The sequence below is a fragment of the Phocoena phocoena genome, chromosome 20, assembly GCF_963924675.1.
Source record: "Phocoena phocoena chromosome 20, mPhoPho1.1, whole genome shotgun sequence".
Lineage (NCBI taxonomy): Eukaryota > Metazoa > Chordata > Mammalia > Artiodactyla > Phocoenidae > Phocoena > Phocoena phocoena.
Genome location: NC_089238.1, coordinates 39,926,967 through 39,947,341, shown reverse-complemented (window position 1 = coordinate 39,947,341; position 20,375 = coordinate 39,926,967). Strand labels below are relative to the sequence as shown.

General features: G+C 48.7%; 1 protein-coding gene across 1 annotated transcript; it reads right to left on the bottom strand.

Moving 5' to 3' along the window:
- Positions 1-913: 913 nt before the first annotated feature.
- CMTM3 (CKLF like MARVEL transmembrane domain containing 3) lies at positions 914-7,967 on the bottom strand. Its single transcript, XM_065899536.1, has 5 exons — positions 7,821-7,967; positions 4,602-4,757; positions 3,462-3,557; positions 2,945-3,065; positions 914-942 (listed from the first exon to the last, which is right to left on the bottom strand). The coding sequence occupies exons 1-5, from the start codon at positions 7,965-7,967 to the stop codon at positions 914-916; spliced, it is 549 nt and encodes a 182-aa protein (XP_065755608.1).
- Between the last annotated feature and the right edge of the window lie 12,408 nt (positions 7,968-20,375).

The following is a 20,375-nucleotide window of genomic DNA, read 5'->3' as shown; positions in this document are numbered from 1 at the left end:
TGCCACTTCGTCGTTTGGAGCCCTCGATCTCTTGGACCTGGTAAGCTAGTCTTCGAGCTCTTCTTGAAACAGTCTTAGACCCAGAATAGGCATGTCGTCTGAAGAAGATATGGTCTCCAAGGGTGTAAAGTATCACTCATGGGCACTGGGACCCACTCTCTCCTAGATCATACAGCAAAGGCCACTTTTCTCCCTGCTTCAAGAATGAAGAGGGGGACTTCCCTGGTGGCGCAGTGGTTGAGAGTCCGCCTGCCGATGCAGGGGATGCAGGTTCGTGCCCCAGTCCGGGAAGATCCCACATGCTGCAGAGTGGGCTGGGCCCGTGAGCCATGGCCGCTGAGCCTGTGTGTCCGGAGCCTGTGCTCCGCAACGGGAGAGGCCCGCGTAACGCAAAAAAAAAAAAAAAGAATGCAGAGGGAACTGTTCCTCCTTGAACAAAAGAATCTTGGAAGCGTCGTTCTCGACAAAATGCCTGCCGTGAGCAGGGGCCCAGGGATGGCCCCCCGCCGGTTTCTGTCTTGTCTTTCCCCCGCACTCACCACAGCACGAAGTGCTTCCTGCAATGGTATAACAAGGCTCTATCTATCTGCTTTGTCCCCTTGTGCTTATTTTTGGCAGAGGTTCAAGGGCTTAAGGTCTGTGGGACAGAAATGAGAAGTGGTGGAACGATGCCCTTAAGAAAAGAGAGGCTGGAGAGTGCTAAGCCAAGGGGTGTCATCATGTATGCCAGGCTCAGGAACGTCACCCTGGGGCTGTGAGGAGGCCTGCTCCGTCAGCAACTCCCGCTGCTGTGCGAGAAGTCACAGCCTCCCTCCCAACATGCACGGTCCCCTGGCCACACTCCGGCCAGCATGGTCAGGAGGTGCAGGAGCGGAGGCCTGCGTGGCTCAGGCTGCCAGGGCAGGTCGGGTCTTCAGTCGGAGTCAGAGTCGGAATTCCCTTCTGAAAGGAAAGCAAAGAGGATGCTTGGCAGGAGTTTCGGGGCCAGCGGTGCCTGGGAGCCATCTCCGGGGAGGCACTGTCAGCTGGGACCCGGGGCTCAGGCCGCTCCTGCAGCTGATGGTGCCGTGGGTGGCGTCTGCTTGGCGCGAGGACCATCGAGTGCTTGGGAGTCTCCGGGTGCAGTCGAATGGAGGTGGGGAGCCCAGATGCCCCTTGCTCTGGGGCTCCAGGCCCTCCCAAATCTGCCTGGGCCGTTCTTACCTGGAGGTGCCAGGGTTGTATATCTGCCCCCCAACCCGCAGTTCAGCAGGTCAAAATGGGACTAGCTATTGCCTAAGAAACTAAAACATACTGGAAAATCAGGAAGCTTCTTTTTAGCCATTTCATAGTTTCAGTCTCCCCTACCCCAGGAGTTTCGATGTCACTTGCCTGGGGACAGCAGGCACTCAGTGGAGAGATGCCAACTCCAAGGCGGGGCCTACAGGCCCCTCAAAAGCCCCCCCTTGTCTTTCTGTCCAGCCACATGTCACTGCTGATCCTCACTGGACACGACCACCTGTTCCAGAGAAACACCTCACCTGCCCTTTATACTCTGTTGTCTTCCCTCCACCTGTCCCATTTTTTCTGCCTGCACTCCTAGACATCCATCAAAACCCAGCAATGGGGTCACCTCCACAGCCTCCTAGCTGGCACATAGGGTGGGTGCTCCCTCAGCTGCTTCATCCCTACGTCTGTTAGCTCTCGTTGTGCTGTTGCGGTTGACATCTACTCTGGGCTCCTCGTGCCCTGTTTGTGCCGTGTGTGTACATCACCACTTTGTCTCTGGATCTAATTCCTGTCTGGGCTGAATTCCCTGAGGGCAGGTAGTTGGCCTTGCCCGTCTGCACATCCCTAGGGCCCAGCACATGGCAGCCTCTGTAGGTGTTTGGGTCAACAGAGGCTGACAGAAGGGCCGCGAGGGATCATGGGACACCAGGCTGGGGGAGTGTGGTGCTGAGCCAAACATCCGATTTACTCAGTTGCAGGGAGCTGACATCTGCCTCTCCATTTAAAGCCTGCCTGGGGGTGTGGAGAGGAAGGGGCAAGTAAATGGCCTGGGCCCTCCGTCCCAGGTCAGCTCCTGGGCTTCCCAGCATTTCTGTGCTGGAGCCTCCACCGCCCCTGTAACTCCTGCCCCCTGGGCAGGGACCTCCACCTCGTCTGGTGGCCTCCCCGGGCAGGAGAGCCCTGGGCTGTGACTGAGGAAGGCCTGAGGGAGATCACAAGCTCCAAACCAGCTTGAGCTTGGACGCACCCCTGTAGGGCCTCCAGCTGGGCACATGCACCCCGAGGATGTGTCACGTTGGTATGGCTGCTGTCACGGATGGAAAAACCAGCCATCTAACTTGCAGGGGGGTTTTTTGTTTTTGTTTTTTAAATCAGGTAATGGCACAACAGCCATTCTGAGCTGAAGGATGGCTTGAGGGACCAAAAAGTCTGTGGCACTTTCTTTGGATCTAAGAAGTGAAACAAGCCCGAGCTTGACTGTGTTTGCCTGGGTGCTGCGGATAAGCATGAGAGCTTGGTTCGCTGGCCCTTAAGCTGGGGGCAGGCGACACTGGGGAGCAGGGGCGCTGCTGTGGGACGGGCGGCCACGCTGCAGCCCAGTGGATGGCGTCCAGGGAGTTGAAGGCGAGTGACTGGCCGCCCTGGGGGCTCGTCAGGGAAGGTTTCATGAGGAGGAGGTGCCGGGCGTGCCCTCAGCTTGCCCTTCCTGGAAAGGCTGAGGCCCTGGGGAATCCTGTGCTCCCCAGAGGGGACCGACCGGCTTTATGATCAGTGCCGCATGAAGGGATAGGAGCACCAGGCTGTGAAAACACTTCCTGCCCATGGGGAGAGAGGAAATGCTCTTACTCCTGCCTCAAACTAGCCGAGTATCCCCAGGGGAGAGCGGGGTCCCTGCATCAACCGTTCCAGGTGATGCGCTGGGTTCCCTGGTGGGACCCACAGGGTGGCTACCTACCTTCTGCCTTGTCAGCTGCGGTCTCATCTGCGGAGTCCCCTTGTTTGAGGAATTTGGCCACATCGTTAAAGATCAGGTAGAAGTCAATTGCAAACACGATGGTGGCAAAGAAGCCAAACACCTGTGGGATACAGGGGACAGGGAGGATGGGACGCGTCATCAGGAGCTGGGAGCCTGGGAATGCGGGGGGAGCAGCCGCTGCCCCATCCTCATAGCTTTGTTTTTATCTGCTTGGATAAGTAGCTCAGATTGGCGGACACAGACCCCTCCCGTTAATGACAGATAGGAAAACGAGCTGTTAACTTGGTTTGGCAAACAGCCTTTTCGAACTCTGGGCAGAGTAAATCTCCAATAAGAGGACAGTGGAGTCGCTGAGATCCACGTCAAAGTCCAAGGTACCTAGGCAGAGGCAGAATATGCCCAAGGAGCTAAGAGGGGCACCCACTTAGGAGTGGGGTGAACTTGAGTGGGGCATCACTGGGCATCGCCCCCTCCCAGGGCTAGAGTGGCTACTCACTCCGGCTGCTTTGGAAGCTCCGTCCGGGTATTTGGCCACAGCTGTGATGGAGATGGCGAAGTAGATGAGGGCCGCTGTGACACAGCGTAGGAAGTCCTGGGGAGAGAGGGGCATGGTCACAGCGCCGTGAGCTCCCTGGAGTGGGGCACAGCATGGGAAGGGGGCCGCTGGGAGCTGAGGCAGGAGAGGGGGGCTCAGAAGGGCACTGTGTGCCAAGAACAGGGCCGGAATCCCACCGTCAGAGGAGGATGGGCCTGGCAGCCTGGACACACGCGGCCCCCAGGTCCAGCGTCCACGGCACTCCCGCTCTCCCTGGTCCTCCCCCGACCTCCACCCCGCCCCTGCCCAGCGGCCCCCTGTAGGCTGCCGTCCTCTGCCAGGTGGACAACAGGGTACGGACCAGGCTGCAGCTCTCCCTGTGGCTTGGCCCAGATGCAGACTTCCCCGTTTGGCCGGCAGGGAGAAGTTGGAAATCTTGTCACTGCTCCCTCTGGCTCTCCAGTAGGGAGATCTGGCCCCGGACCTTGCTTTGCCACAGGGCAGATTTGTGGCAGATCATTTATGTATCATGGTTTCTGTCTACCGGTCCATAAAATGGGGACAGCGGGTGCAGCCCATCAGGAAGAATGCCGGGTATGAAGTCAGGAGACCAGAGTTCAAGTGCAGCCTTTGCTGTACCTTCTCTCTTACCCATTTCATACAGCAAAGTCCGGGATGGGGTTCTGGGCCCTCCCAGGTGATAAAACAAGTTGTCAGGCGGCTGAGATCTGGGTAAGCCCTGCAAGTCCTCAGTTAACCTGCCCTGCCCCGTGTGGAAATGGCTAGAATTCCTGCGGCTAAGACTCATGCCGATGGGCCCAGTTGGGAACACCAGCGCCACCTGATGGCGAGGCGGGAGGATGCTATCTGGGGTTCGTAGCCTCACAGAGGGACACTGGAGGCCCTGGAGGCAGGGCAACCTGCCCTGGGTCATGTGGCTGCCGTGCGGTGGGGCCTGGATCACCCGAGGCCAGGCCTACCCACCAGGCTCGACCAACTGCAAACGCCCCCTCCAGTGCATTGAAGAAAGGGTGAGGGCCGAAATGCACAACTCTCCGTGACAGCCGGTCAACCCCTTCCTCCCGGGGCCCCAGCCCTCACCATCATGGGCCAGCACAAGCCCTGCCACTTGTCGTTCAGCTGCATGGCATCAGCAAAGAGGAAGCAGAGGGCCAGCAGGAACTCCAGCAGGGGCGCCGTGAGGAAGGCGGATGCTGAGGACGCCACATAGCAGACGAAGGTGATGAAGGAGAGACCCTGGGAGGTGGCGGAGGGAGAAGTCAGAGCCCGTGCACAGCCCCTCCCTGCAGGCAGGACTAGAGGAGGCTCCAGCACGTGAAGTGACCTGCCCAGTCCTGCAGACGCAGGATTAGAACTCCATCAGAGGCACACCCCGTGCTGCCCCCAGTGCCTCTGGGCATGGCTCTGCATCCTGACCTCAGGCCAGCTCCCTGCCGGGACCCAGTTAGGAAGCCCCAGCCTCTCCTGCGTCCAGCCCCCCAGGAAGCTGCCTCCTGGGGCTGCGCCACTCCCACCCACCCCAGAGGCTCTATGGCAGAATCCACCAACTCAGATGGTGCCCGACGGGAAAATCAAACCCAAGCCGTCTCAAAGGCAGTCCACTAAGCATTAGCCAGTTTCAGAAAATTACACCCCAGATTTGCGCTTGAATGAAAAATTTACCTGAAAAACAATACACAAATGTGGTGCTTTAGTTAATGATACACATGCTGAAGTATTCAGAGTTGAAAGGTACTGATGTCTGCTCAATTTACTTTGAATGCATTAAAAAATAAAACGTTTTGATGGACAGAGAGATATGTGATAAAGCAAACAGTATAATCCAGGTGGTGGGTATATGGGGTTTCTTCTTGGTATATTTGCAAAATTTCACAATAAGGCGAAAACATCCAGGAGAGGGAGTGGTGACACTGACACTTCATGCCCTGCTGCGTCATTTGTTCAGCCTTTGTGAAAGGTGGGGTGAACTGTAATGAGGAACTGATTAAGAATTAAAGTGTTTTCTGCAGCCCTGTCCACACACTGTGGGTGGCAACTGATGCGTGAGGATGCCGAGGCCCCGGGTTAGTTCTGCAGACCCGTGTGCTCTGAAGAGCAGACGGGGATGACGGGGCTGTTCACTGGACCAGTGCCTGCTGAGGCTTGTGGGGCCTCCTCAGCTCCTCACCACCACCCAGGCACCAGGTGCCGTGCACAGCCCACTTTGCAGATGAGAAGAGTGAGGTTCAGGGAGATGAAGTGGTGTGCTCAGTGACATACAGCTAAGAAGAGGGCATCAGAATTTGCACTCTGGCTTGGCTGACTCCACATCTGGAGTTCTTAAGCAACACTGCCCTGTGGTTGCTGGCTTTTATCTGTCCTGGTTTTGGTCACTCTTGCTGGGTTTGAGCAGGTCCATGGCTGAGTAGCTCAGAGTGGGCCAGGGGGCTATGTGGGGATGACACCCAGATGCCCTACAGGAGGCCCTGTGGTAGCTTCAGACAAATGAGCTGAAGAGCACCCGTATCTGGTCTGAACATGACAATGGAGGTAGCTGAGCCCAACTTGAACAGATGGGAAACTAAGGCGTAGAGATGGGCTGAGAGGCTGCTAGGGCCTCCCAGGAAGGCAAGGCCACAGGACTCTGGCCTGGCCCTATCCTCTACTTCCTCTGCCAAAGGCTGTTCTGTCCCTCCTTTTCCTGTCCCCTACCCCCAAAGCCTGATTCTGGGGATCCCTCTCTCGATTCTGTTTCCTCAGTCCCTGATTCCTGGTGGCAACTTCCTCCCCCTTCCTGCCCATGTCAGCCTCCCCACTTGCTTGGGCCTGGGGGCAGCCAGAGGTGACCTGAGGGGGCAGGAGTGACCTCCAGTGGCTCCCCTTGCATCTTCAGTGCCCACTCCTCCTCCGTCCCTCCTCCGCACTTCATCCTCCTAGACCTAGATTCTTGGCGCCCAGCTTTGCCGAGGGCCTCCTCTAGGCTCTGGCCAGCATCCCCCCCACCCATGAGGTGGGCCTGAGTGGGGTGTGGTTGGGGTCCCCTCAGGGGATGGTGGATTCAAGGCTTCTCCAAAAAAGTGGCTCCCATCAATCTCCAAAGTGGGGCTGCGTGGCCAACCAGGAGGCAACTCCCTGGAGTGTGAGCTGCGAGTCCTGGACTGTGATGCCTCATCTGGGAGTCCGGCAGGTGCCAGGCTGGTGACCTCTGGGCTGACCCCAGAGGCAGAGAAGGTGGTAGGACGGCCTCCTGCCATCAGCTCTGGGTGGTACAAAGGAGAGGCTGCGGCAGAACCCTCCTCTCTCTGATCCCTGCTGTCCCCTGGCCCTCAACTGACCCATGTCAAATCCCCTAGAGGCTCGGGCCTCAGCTTTCTTGTCTGCAAAGTGGGAATAATGACAGATTATCAAATTGCTGGAGATCTAAGTAACAAGTGCTCCACTCTTATCCCGCCTCCCCTCCGCTTGGCCTCTTCCTCCCCTTCCCTCCACAGAGGCCCAGCACCAAACCCCAACCCCACAGGCTGACAGTGCAGGAGTTTTCCGAGTGTCCCGAGGACAAAGGCCTCTTGACGGGCCTGGGGTGGGGGGCGGGTGCGGGAAGGAGGAAGGAGCTCAGCGGGGGCGGGACGGCTGGATCCTAGCGAGGGAGGGGAGGAGGGGGATGAAGTCACCCCGCTGGGCCGCCCCTCAGCAGCCTGGGTGGGGGTGGGCTCCCTGCGCGCCCCCCACTGTGTGGCCCGGGCCTCACCCAATCCCGGGGGTCCCCCCTCCCAGCTGGCTGGACTCCACTCTGGCTTCCGCCCTGCAGCTCGAGGCCCGGCCGGTCCTCCCTGAGCCCAAGAAAGCGCGCCAGGGAGCAGAGAAACGACCTGGGGTTCGCGAACGGCCGACTCCTCCCAGGCCCGGCCCGGGCGTGGCGAGAGGCTATGCGGAGCGGGGTGCCCCCGATGGAGGCCAGAAGATGCGGGGACGCAGCCCGTCCCAGGGGCCCAGAGAGGGCGGAGGCGCCGGAGGTCACACAGCGCTGGGCCGAGCTCCCAGGGGCCCGGCCGCCGCGTCGGGGGCCTACTCTCCAAGCTTCCCTGCGGCTCCCGCCTCGCCTCCGACCCGCGGCTGAGCTTCAGCGAGCCCGTCCCAAACCGCGGAAGTTTGCCGATCTCAGCCCAACTTCGCGGGGCTGCGAGGGGCACCGGCCGGGCGGGGCGCCAGGACCCGGGCGTACAGAAGGCGGCGCCCCGAGCCCTACGCCCGGGAGGTGCAGGCGGGAGCTGCCGCAGGGGTCTCCGCGCCGCCGGGAGGGGGCCAGGGGCCCGCACTCACCGTCTCCGCCAGCAGGAGGCGGCCTTTGAGCGAGCAGAGGAAGGCGCGCGCCGGCAGGAGGGCGCGGAGCCCGGGAAGGGCCGCGTGGGGCTGGGAGCGGCCGGCGGGCTCGCGGTCTGGGTCGGGCTCCGGGTCTGGGGGCCACATGGCGGCGGCGGCCGCGGCCTCGCTCTGCCTTACTCTGCGTACAGGAGGGAAACGGAAACCCTGACTGTGCGGAAGGAGGATCGAGCCAGACCAGTTGGGCGCGGGGGCTCATCCCGCCCCGCCCCGCCCCGCCCCGCCCCGCCCCGCCCGCGCTCCGCCCCTCCTCCCTTCTTGGCCTCTCCTGCCCTCTCCTCCTCTCTTCGCCTCCCTCCCTCTCCCCTCCTCCCCCCTCCTGCCCCCTCCTCTCCTCTCTCTCCGCTCCTCTCCTCTCTCGCCTCTTACGCCCGCCTTCCTCCTCTTCCCCTCTCCTCCTCCCCCTCGGACTTTGGCTGTCGGGGCTGCTTAGGCCCTCGCTGGTCCGACTGGCAGTGATGCTGGCTTGGGGCTTCCTCAGGCTCACCGCCGCATTCTCCCCTCACCCTTGTCCTGGCGGCTGGAGACCTTTTTATTGCCGCCCCCCGTCGGAGCTCCCACCCATCTCTCCTTGCCCAGAAGATTGTCTGCATTCGCTGTCTCCAGTCTAGCTTCCTGCCCTAGCTCGCGTCGGGGATCCAGGAACCTAGGCCTTCAAACAGCGAGACCTCTCTGTTGTCTTCCTGCGGCTTTCACCCCACTGTCAGCTCCCTGCCCCACTCCCTCTCTCTTTCTCCCCTGACCACCCCTCCCATCTTTGGCCAGCCCAGCCTCCTGCGGCCTCTTTGTTGTCTGCCGCAGCCCTGGGTTCGGCACCACCCCCATCTTCATCCCAGGAGGACTCCCAGATAGAGACCTCGGAGCCCCAGCCCTTATACAACACACACATGTCTCCAGGGCATCTGGAGTTCAGTGTGACCAATACCCAGCCCATGACATTCTCACTATGCCTGAGCCTCTGCCAAGGGCACTGCCATCTGCCCTTCCACCCCCAAGAGCCAGAGACCTGGGGATTGGCCTCGTTCTCCCTGACCCCACCCTCACCTCACCCCACCCCCCATCTATCACCAAGGCCCACACATCTTTGCCTCCTAAAGCTTTCTTAGATCTCTGTCCACATCTCATCACCACATTCTCCATTAGATCTCAGACCACTGCTGTCTCCTTCCTGGACTGTTGTGATGACGTCTTTAGGAGGCCTCTCTGCTTCCTCTCTTGGCAGCCAGAGGGATGCTTAAATCATCAGTCACAGTCACCTCCATTCTCCTCACCTGGAAAAACCTTGGGAGCTTCCATCTTGCTCAGGGTCTGGGTATAGAGAGTAAAAACAGCCCCTTGCTACGCTTTCCTCTGTCTCTCCCACCTATAGAGCTTCTTATCTCCTCCATGCTCCCTCTTGCCACAGGGCCTTTGTACATGCTGATCCTTCTACCACCGTGTTATCTGATTAACTCCTCCTTTTCTTCTGTGATCATACTGCATTGTCACTTTCTCAGAGGAGACTTCCCCAACCTTTCCAGCTAGGTAAGAGACATTCATTCACTCATTTATTTATTCATTCTACAGCAGTGCTAGAAGCCCAGGATGCGGGGAAACCCCAGCTTTGTTTGCGGGGAGGCTGGGTGGGTTAAACACTAAGCATGTCCAGAGAATCCTGAATAAGATGATTCCTGGTAATAGATGTCTGGCTGGTTCAGAGTGCAGCCAGGCAGCCTGTGTGGATGAAAGGACTGAGCTAAGGGCTGGGGGAGAAGACAAATCAGACGAGGGGGTGGAGCCACATTGTGGAGGACCAGGCCTTGGTGTTTGGATTTTACTCCAAATTCCCTGGGAGGAGGCCCGGTGAAGATTAGAACAGAGGATGACCTGGTTCTGATCTGTGTTAAGTAAAACATGCCTCAAAACTGTAACTCAATAATAAGAAGAAAACAAGCCAATTTAAAGAATGGGCCAGAGATCTGAACAGACGATTCAACAAAGATATATGGACATCCAAGAAGCATGTGGAAAGATGTTCAATATCATTAGACATCTAAGAATGTGAATTAAAGCCACCATGAAATCATATGGTACTCTACACCTATCAGAGTGGCTTCGTAAAAGGGGACGCTGCTGTGTAAGTGCTCGTGAGGACGTGGAGCTACCAGAACTCTCAGACAGCACTGGTGGGGTGGAAATTGTTACCACCCCTTGGGAAGACAGTTTGACAGTTTCTTTTTTTTTTTTTTTTTTTTTTTTACATCTTTATTGGAGTATAGTTGCTTTACAATGGTGTGTTAGTTTCTGCCTTATAACAAAGTGAATCAGTTATACATATACATATGTTCCCATATCTCTTCCCTCTTGCGTCTCCCCTCTAGGTGGTCACAAAGCACCAGGCTGATCTCCCTGTGCTATGCGGCTGCTTCCCACTAGCTATCTGTTTTACGTTTGGTAGTGTCTATATGTCCATGCCGCTCTCTTGCTTTGTCACAGCTTCCCCTTCCCCTTCCCCATATCCTTAAGTCCATTCTCTGGTAGGTCTTTGTCTTTATTCCTGTCTTAATGGCAGTTTCTTAAAAAGTTAAACAGAGACCTACCATATGACCCAGCCATTTTACTCCTAGGTATTTACCCAAGAGAAATGAAAGCACATGTCTTTACAAAGGCTTGTAGGCAGATGTTTATAGCAGCCCTATTTTTAATAGCTCCCCCTGGAAACCACCCACAGTCCATCAACAGGTAAAGGGATAAACTAACTGTGGGACATTTATACAGTGGAGTACTTCTCAGCAATAAAAAGAAATAAATCTTTGACAAACGTAGCAACATGGATGCATTTGGCAGATATTATGTTGAATGAAGAAAGTCAGACTCAAAAGGATGATACTGTATGAGTCCACTTTTGTGAAATTCTAGTACAGGCGAAACTAAGCTGTGGTGACAGAAGTCAGATCAGTGGTTACCTGGGGGCAGGAGGAAGCTTTCTGGGGTCCTGGAAATGTTCTTTATTTTGACTGGGGTGATGGTTTTACAGGGACGTACGTTTGTCAAAACACATCAAACTGTGCACTTAAAATGGGTGCATAGTATTTCATGTAATTTATATCTCTTCTACTGAAAGGGTTCTGAGAAAAAAGAAAATATAGTGACTGACCAGAGTGGCTGAGAGGGCCTAGGAGAGGGCAAGCCGATCCGGGTGGGTACCCTTGTATGAGGTGACTGGATATCCGTGACGACTGTGCATTCCCCGGCAGGCTCTGCGCTCCCTAGGGGCCCGTCATCATGGCCCGCCCCGTCCCAGAACCCATCACACAGGATGGCACCAAGAAATGTCTGCTGTGGAATGAAGCGGGGTGGCCCTTTTCCTTTTACATTCTTAGTGTAAGGAATATTTTCTGTTCTCCTCCACTTGCTTATTTATCTTATTCTTTGGGTTATAATTATGTACGATTGTGCTTAATTTTGTTGGTTAAGTAGTTCCATCTTTGGCCATTAGGACCTCCTTCAGGTGGGTGCCCCTGTACCTAACATGCCCCGTCTTTTTGTCTTTTTTCCGTTTTTTTTTTTTTTTTTTTTGGCCATGCGGCATGCGGATCTTAGTTCCCCGATGAGGGATCGAACCCTTGCCCTCCGCAGTGGAAGCGTGAAGTCCTAACCACTGGACTGCCAGGGAGTTCCCATACATTTCCTTATTTTCTGACGCTGTAAGAGGCTTCAGGTTCATATTATATTCTCCCCATCCCAGCCCTAGGATAAGCTGTTCTTCCAAGAAGCTCCAGTGCTTTTTACTGGAGAATGGTGTTTAGCAACCAAGATCTCTCCGGACAGTTGTTTTTTTAATTAATTAATTAATTAGGCTGCTCTGGGTCTTAGTTGCAGCACATGGGATCTTCATTGCAGCATGCGGGCTATTTTAGGTGCGGCATGCAGGATCTAGTTCTCTAGTTCCCTGAACTGGGATGGAACCCGGGCCCCCTGCATTGGGAGCGTGGAGTCAACCACTGGACCAGCAGGAAAGTCCCTTGGGGCAGTTTTTTTTTTTTAATTAATTAATTTGTTAATTTATTTATGGCTGAGTTGGGTCTTCGTTGGTGCACGTGGGTTTTCTCTAGCTGCGGTGAGCGGGGGGCTGCTTTTTGTTGCAGTGCGCGGGCTTCTCATTGCGGTGGCTTCTCTTGTTGCAGAGCACAGGCTCTAGATGCGCGGGCTTCAGTAGTGGCGCGTGGGCTTCAAGAATTGTGGCTCGCGGGAACGTAGTCTCAGTAGTTGTGGCACACGGGCTTAGTTGCTCCATGGCATGTGAGATCTTCCTGGACCGGGGCTCGAACCCCTGTCCCCTGCGTTGGCAGGCGGATGCTTTTTTTTTTTTTTTTGCGGTACGCGGGCCCCTCACTGTTGTGGCCTCTCCCGTTGCGGAGCACAGGCTCTGGACGCGCAGGCTCAGCGGCCGTGGTGCACGGGCCCAGCCACTCCGCGGCATGTGGGATCTTCCCGGACCGGGGCACGAACTCGTGTCCCCTTCATCGGCAGGTGGACTCTTAACCACTGCGCCACCAGGGAAGCCCGGCAGGTGGATTCTTAACCACTGAGCCACGAGGGAAGCCCCCTCTGGACACTTTTAATTTGCATTTCTCTAGTTATGAGTGACTCAAACTTGGGTTTTTTGTATGTGTAAGAGCCATTTGCATTTCCTTTTCTGAGAACTGACGTTTCACGTCCTTCACATATTTTTTCTATTGTTGATTTTTAAAAATTAATATCTAAGAATACATATATTCAGGAAATTAATCTTGAAATGTAAGTTATGAATTTTTTTTCTGGTTTGTCATTTGTCTTTTGCTTTGCTTTTTTGCCATACAGATTTTCCTTTTAGAACCTGCTGTTTTTCTCCTTGAAAATGTAAATGTAGTGAATGACAGTAGCAGGGTCTATGATGCTCACCATTCTTAGATGTAGTGGGATGTGCCTTTCTTGGTCATGGTGTTTTGATCTTTTGATAAACCTCTGGATTCATTTTATTAGTATTTTATTTGGGATTTTGGCCTTGATTTTCATAAATAGAATTGACCTCTTGTTTTTATTTCATTTTATTTTTTGTGTTATTCTTTATTGTTTCCTAATGAATGCATTTAAAGCTATAAATTTTTCTCTGGGGATCACTTCATACACATCTCCAAAATATTGCTCTAGTTTGTATCCATTTCTAATTAGCTGGTTGTTTCAGTTTCAAGTTCCTCTTTAATCCAAGAATTATTTTATTTTATTAAAAATATTTATTTATTTGGTTGCATCTGGTCTTAGTTGCGGCAGGTGAGCTCCTTAGTTGCAGCATGCGAACTCTTAGTTGTGGTGTGCAAACTCTTAGTTGTGGCATGCAAAGTCTTAGTTGCGGCATGCATGTGGGATCTAGTTCCCTGACCAGGGATCAAACCTGGGCCCCCTGCATTGGGAGCGCAGAGTGTTATCCACTGCGCCACCAGGGAAGTCCCCCAAGAATAATTTTAAAAAGGTATTTTTACATTTTTAATTAGATAAATTTTGGACTGTACATTGTGGTTAGTTTCTAATTTATGTATTTTATTCAGAGAATAGTTCTATATGTTCTGCTTTCTGGAATTTGTTAAGATTTGTGTCCTAATAAACAGAGAGTCAATTTTTGTAAATGTTCCATGTGTGTTTAAAAAGACTGAATGTTTTCTCTTATTTGTTGGGTACAAAATTTATCTATGTATCCATTATATATCTTATTAAGTATGTAATTTTAACCCTCTGTATACTTACCCTTTTTTACTTGATATATTTGACTTATTAAAACAGGTATATTAAAGCTACTCACTAAGGTTTTATTTATTTATTTTTGGCTGTGTTGGGTCTTCATTGCTGCTCACAGGCTTTCTGTGGTTGTGGCGAGTGGGCGTTACTCTTTGTTGTGGTGCGCGGGCTTCTCATTGCAGTGGCTTCTCTTGTTGCGGAGCACGGGCTCTAGGTGTGCGGGCTTCAGTAGTTGTGGCGCCTGGGCTTAGTTCCTCCATGGCATGTATCTTCTCATGGGATCTTCTCAGACCAGGGCTCAAACCCATGTCCCCTGTATTGGCAGGCAGATTCTTAACCACTGCACCACCAAGGAAGCCCTCACTAAGGTTTTAGGTTTATTACTCTGTCCTTGCATTTCTAATAGTTTTTGAGCTTTTTTTTTTTAAGATATGATGTTAGATGAACAAATGTTAACATAATTTTGTTCAGTGGAGTATAGCAATTGAGAGCATAAGCACTGGTTCTACCACTTTCTTAACTTCTCTGTTCTCAGTTTCTCCATCTGCAAGATGAGGAGAATAATATTACCTAAGTCATATGACTACTGTAGGGATGAAATGTGTTAATGTATCTTAGAACAGTGCCTAGCATATAGTCATTTTAATTAGATATTATCTTAATAAAACATCTTTCTTTTTCCTAGTGAATGCCTTTAACTTTGAATTCTGTTTCATTTAATATTAAGTTCACCACCCCTACTTTCTTTTTGGTAGCATTTATCTGGCATTCTTGTTTTTTTTTTAAAATATTTATTTGTTTGGCTGCACCAGGTCTTAGCTGTGGCACGTGGGCTCTTTAGTTGTGGCATGCAAACTCTTAGTTGTGGCATGTGGGATCTAGCTCCCTGACCAGGAATCGAACCGGGGCCCCCTGCATTGGGAGCATGGAGTCTTAGCCACTGGACCACCAGGGAAGTTCCTGGCATTCTTGTTTATACATTTCTCATATAAGTATTTGATGCAATAAATCTCTAAGTACTACTTTAGTTTCATCTCACAAATTTTAATATGTTGTGTTTTCATTTTTGCTTACTTCAAAATATTTTCTAATTTCTCTTGAGGCTTTATCTTTGGCCCACAGATTATTTGGCAGTGTGTTGTTTAATTTCTAAACATTTGGAGGTTTCCTACTTATCTTTATGTTATTAATTTCCAGTTTAATTCTGTTATGGTCAGAGAACATACTTTGTATAACTTCAGTTCTTTTAAATGTATTGAGATTTGTTTTGTGATTCAGGATATAGTCCATCTTGGTGAATTCTCTATGTATGCTTGAAAAGAAAGTGTATTTGTTGAGTGAAATGTTCTGTAAATGTCAATTAGATCCAATTGATTGGTGGTGGTTTAGTTCTTCTATATCCTTGATGATTTTCTCCATACCTGTTCTATCAATTATTGAGAGAAGAGTTGACATCTTCAACAATAACTGTGGATTTGTCCATTTTTCTTTTCAGTTCAATCCATTTTTCCTTTATACATTTTGAGGCTCTGTTGTTAGGAACATTTAGTATTGTTATATCTTCTTCATAAAGCAAATTGACCCTTTTATTGTTATGTAGTGTCCCTTTTATCCCTAGTGATTTTCTTTGCTTTATACTTTGTCCGATATTAATATTGCCATTCCAGTTTTCTTTTGATTGGTGTTTGCATGGAATATCTTTTCCCAACATTTTATTTTTAATCTAACTATAGCACTATATTTAAAGTGGGTTTCCTGCAGATGGCATATAGTTGGGTCTTTTAAAAATTTTTTTTTATCTATCTGGCAGTTTATTTTGACTGGTGTATTTAGACCATTTATATTTAATGTAATTATTTGTATATTTGGATTTAGATCTACCATTTTTTGTCCGTTTGTTCCTTCTTTTTGTTCTCATTTCTTGTCTTCTGCCTCATTTTGGATTATTTGAATATTTTTTAGTATTCCATTATAACTTACCTACTGAGGTTTTTTACTCTATCTCCTTGTCCAGGTTTTTTAGTGTTTTCTATAGGGACTGCAAATACATGTTTAACTTTTCAGTCTACATAGAATTAACTTTTTACCACTTCAAATACAGTATAGAAACCTGACCACCATATTTGTTCTTTTGTCCTCCCTTCTTTATGCTATAGTTGTCATACGTATTACATCTATATATTACATCTACATACATTGGAAATCCCATCAGATAATGTTATGATTTTTGCTTTCAAAAATCATTTTAAAGAACTCAAGGAGAAGGATATTCTGTTTACGCAGATATTTACTATTTCTGTTGCTCATCCTTAATCTTTGAAATTCCATATTTTCCTCTGGTATCATTTCCCTTCTGTCTGAAGAACTTCCTTTGGCAGTTCTTTCAGAGTAGATCTGCTGGAAATGCTTTCTCTTAGTTTTACTCTTTTCAAGAATGTCTTTATTTTGCCTTCCTTGATGAAAGGTAATCTCACTGGATATAGAATTCAGGATTGACAGTTAATTTCTTTCAGCACTTGAAAAATGTGCCACTTCCTTCTGTGTTCCACGGTCTGTGATAAGAAATCCTCAATTATTCAAATTGCTGTTTCTCTATAAGTAATGCATCATTTTCCTCTGGCTGCTTTCAAGAGTTTTTTCTTCATTTTTAGTTTTTAGAAATTTGATTATGATGTATCTGGGCATGGATTTTTTGAATTTATTCTATTTGGAATTTACTGAACTTGAAACTATAAATTTATGTCTTTTGCCAGTTTGGGGAAGTTGTCAGCCATCATTTTTCAATTTTTTTCCCACACTCTTTCTCCTCTAAGTATCTATTTATACAAATGTTAGACCTTTTGGAATTATCTCTAAAGTCCCCAAGACGCTGTTCATTTTGTTTTGATCTTTTTACTCCCTTTTGTTGAGATTGGATAATTTCTATTGATCTTTCAAGTTCACTAACTCTTTCTTTTGTCATCTCCATTCTGCCATTAAGCCCATCCAATGAGTTTTGTATTTTGGTTATTGTTAGCAGTTTTAAAATTCCCACTTGATTCTTTTTTAAAAAATTATCTTCTATTTCTCCTCTGAGACTTTCTATCTTTCCATTTATTTCATGTATTCTTAGAGCATGGTTATAATGTTCTCTTTCAAATCTGCTTAATCATCCTAACATTTGTGATATTCTTGGGATTACTTCCTGTTGTCTGTCTTTTCCTTCATGAGACATTGTCTGGTTCTTCATACATCAAGTATGTGAATGTAACAAATGCCACTGAATTGTTCACTTTAGAATGGTTAATTTTATATTATGTAAATTTTACCTCAATAAGATGTGTAATTATCCCTTTTAAAAAAGTAACAAAGTACTGATACACACTATATGTTGACAAAAGTTGAAAACATGCTAAGTGAAAGAAGCCAGACACAAAAGTCCACATATTGTATGACTCCATTTATGTGAAATACCCAAAGTAATCAAATCCATAGACACAGAAAGGAAGTTACCGGTTGCCAGGGGCTGGGGAGAGGAAGGAATGGGGAGTGATTCCTTAGTGGGTACAGGGCTTCTTTTTGGAGTAATGAAAATGTTCTGGAACTGGATGGGTGGTGACGGTTGCAGAACTTTGTGAATGTACTAGATGTCACTAATGGTATATTTTATGTGTATTTTACCATAAATTTCAAGTTGATACGTCTGATATTTTACCATAAATGTCAAGTTGAACTGAGGTGCAGTTCTTTTTTCATTTTCTTCTTTTGCTTTTTTTTTTGTTTTTTTTTTTTTTTTTTTGCGGTACGCGGGCCTCTCACTGCTGTGGCCTCTCCCGTTGCGGAGCACAGGCTCCGGACGCGCAGGCTCAGCGGCCATGGCTCACGGGCCCAGCCGCTCCGCGGCATGTGGGATCTTCCAGGACCGGGGCACGAATACGTGTCCCCTGCATCGGCAGGCGGACTCTCACCCACTGCGCCACCAGGGCAGCCCTTCTTTTGCTTTTTTATAGCCAAATAAAGGATTTGACAAAGGGAGTTCCCCTTACAATTAAAACAAAAAAACCCAAAACAACCCACCTTTTTGGTTGTATTACATTTTTCATTTTTATTTATTTTTTTTAGCAAGTATTTGTCAGTGGTAATCTTGGAGTCGTTACTGGTTGCAGGGGCGGGGAAGTCTTTTATTTGCTTTTCCACTTAATTGCTAGTTCCCTCCAAACTTTGAAGCTACTGCTTCACTGTTTTCTAATATCCAGGGTGGCCTTTGATGTTTGGTATTTTTCTCTTGCCAGTAACATCTTTTTGCTGTTTCTCTCTCTCTGAAAACTTCTAGGATTTTCTCTTTATCTTTAGAGTTCCCGTATTTCACTAAGAAATGTGGACGTGAGGATCCTTTTCCAGTAAACTTGCTCACCACTAGGTGTCCCCTTTACATCAGAACACTTTAGCTTTTCTATAGCTGAATGTTTTCCAGTTGTTTCTTTGGTTATTTTCTTCCCTCCCTTTTTTTCTGTTTCTCGCATTATGGGATCCCTTTGAGATGGTTGTTGAACCTCTTAGATTTATCCTCCCTGTCTCTCTTAAGTTCTTCTAAAATAATCTCCTTGCTTTTGCTTTACTTTCTGGGAGCTTTCCTGGACTATCTTCCAGAGCACTGATTTTCCACTGTCTTCAAACTTTCTGTTAAATTTTTAAATCTTTGTCATGTTCCCCCCACCACTCCCCCCAAAAAACTATTGTTAGCTTATTGACCTTTTTTGCAGTCTTTCTTGTTTTAAGGACACAGCATCCATCTTTATTCTGAATGTACTAGTTAGGATTTTTCAGAATCTGCATTTCTACTAGATCCATAGGTGATATGTCCACTTGCAGGCTGTTCCTGGCAGATACTCACCTGGTGTAGTTTTGCTCTGAAGGGGCATCTTCCTGCAGTCTCTGGTGACCATGTCCCTGACCGGGAGTCCCCTTCTCAGCAGGACAAGTGGCTACCAGCACATCACGACTTCTCTGACTGGGTGTGGAGAAACTTCCTGCTTCAGAGAGCCACCCCCAGGGATTGAGAGGAGTGGCTACACAAAGGAGTTTAGCAAGGTCCACCCTTTTCCACTGGATTCTGAGCACAGTCATATTTAGCTTATGCTTTTTGATAAAATTTACCTATGATGAAACACACAGATCTCAAGGATACAGCTGGATGTTTTGACAAATGTATACACCTTTGTAACCAGTTCCCCCAACTAAGATATAAAACTTTCTCATACTCCCATAAGCTCCTTCCTGCCCATTCTCCACCTCCTGAGACAACTACTGTTTCCATTTCTTTCACAATATTTTTCCTTGTTCATTTTTTTTCTTGAAGTATAGTTGACTTACAATATTATATTCATTTCAGGTGTACGATATAGTGACTTAATATTTTTATAGATTATACTCCATTTAAAATTATTATAAAATATTGGCTATATTCCCTGTGCTATAAAATATATGCTTGTAGCTTATTTATTTTATAAACTTAAATCCCCTACCTCTATCTTGCCCCTTGCCACTTCCTACACCCCACTGGTAACCACTAGTTTGTTTTCTGTATTGTGAGTCTGTTTCTGTCTTGTTATATTCATTCATTTGTTCTATTTTTTAGATTCCACAGATAAGTGATAACATACAGTGTTTGTCTTTCTCTGTCTGACTTATTTTACTAAGCACAATATCCTCCAGGTCTAACATGTTGTTGCAAATGGCAAAATTTCATTCTTTTTTATGGCTAAGTAATATTCCATTGTATGTATGTATGTATATGTGTGTGTGTGTGTATGTATGTATGTAGGTGTGTGTGTGTACATAAATGTCTATTTTAGGTCTTTTGCCCAGTTTTTAATCAGGTTTTTTTTTTTTTTTTTTTTTGCGGTATGCGGGCCTCTCACTGCCGTGGCCTCTCCCGTTGCGGAGCACAGGCTCCAGACGCTCAGGCTCAGCGGCCACGGCTCACGGGCCCAGCCGCTCCGCGGCATGTGGGATCTTCCCGGACCGGGACACGAACCCATGTCCCCTACATCGGCAAGCGGACTCTCAACCACTGTGCCACCAGGGAAGCCCCAATCAGGTTTTTTTTGATATGAGTTGTATGAGCTGTTTATATATTTCAGATATTAACCCCTTATCGGTCATATCATTTGCAAATATTTTCTCCCATTCAGTAGGTTGTCCTTTCATTTTGTTGATGGTTTTCTCTGCTGTGCAAAAGCTTTTAAGTTTAATTCTTATTTGTTTTTGCTTTCGTTTCCTTTGCCTTAGGAGACAGATCCAAAAAAAAAAAATGTTGCTATGATTTATGTCATAGTGTTCTGCATATGTTTTCTTCTAGTTTTATGGTTTCCAGTCTTACATTTAGGTCTTTAATCTATTTTGAGTTTATTTTTGTATGTGGTGTGAGAAAATGTTCTAATTTCAGTTCTGAATGATAATCTTGCTGGATAGAGTATCCTAGATTGTAGGTTTTTCCCTTTCAGCTCTTTCAGTATATTATACCACTTCCTTTCTGGCCTGCAAAGTTTCTACAGAAAAATCAGCTGATAGCCTTATGGGGGGTTCCCTCGTGTATGATTCTTTGTTTTTCTCTTGCTGCCTTTAGAATTTTCTCTTTAACTTTTGACATTTTAATTGTGATATATCTTGGTGTGGGTCTCTTTGGGATCATCTTGTTTGGAACTCTCTGTGATTCCTGTGCTGGATATCTTTTTCTTCAGGTTTGGGAAGTTTTCAGCC

Coding starts and splice junctions, on each gene's coding strand:
- CMTM3 (XM_065899536.1), bottom strand. CDS start 7,967: ATGTGGCCCCCAGACCCGGAGCCCGACCCAGACCGCGAGCCCGCCGGC. Junction 3,558..4,601: donor GCTTGTGCTGGCCCATGATG/GTGAGGGCTGGG, acceptor CTCTCTCCCCAG/GACTTCCTACGCTGTGTCAC. Junction 943..2,944: donor CGCAGCTGACAAGGCAGAAG/GTAGGTAGCCAC, acceptor CTTTCCTTTCAG/AAGGGAATTCCGACTCTGAC.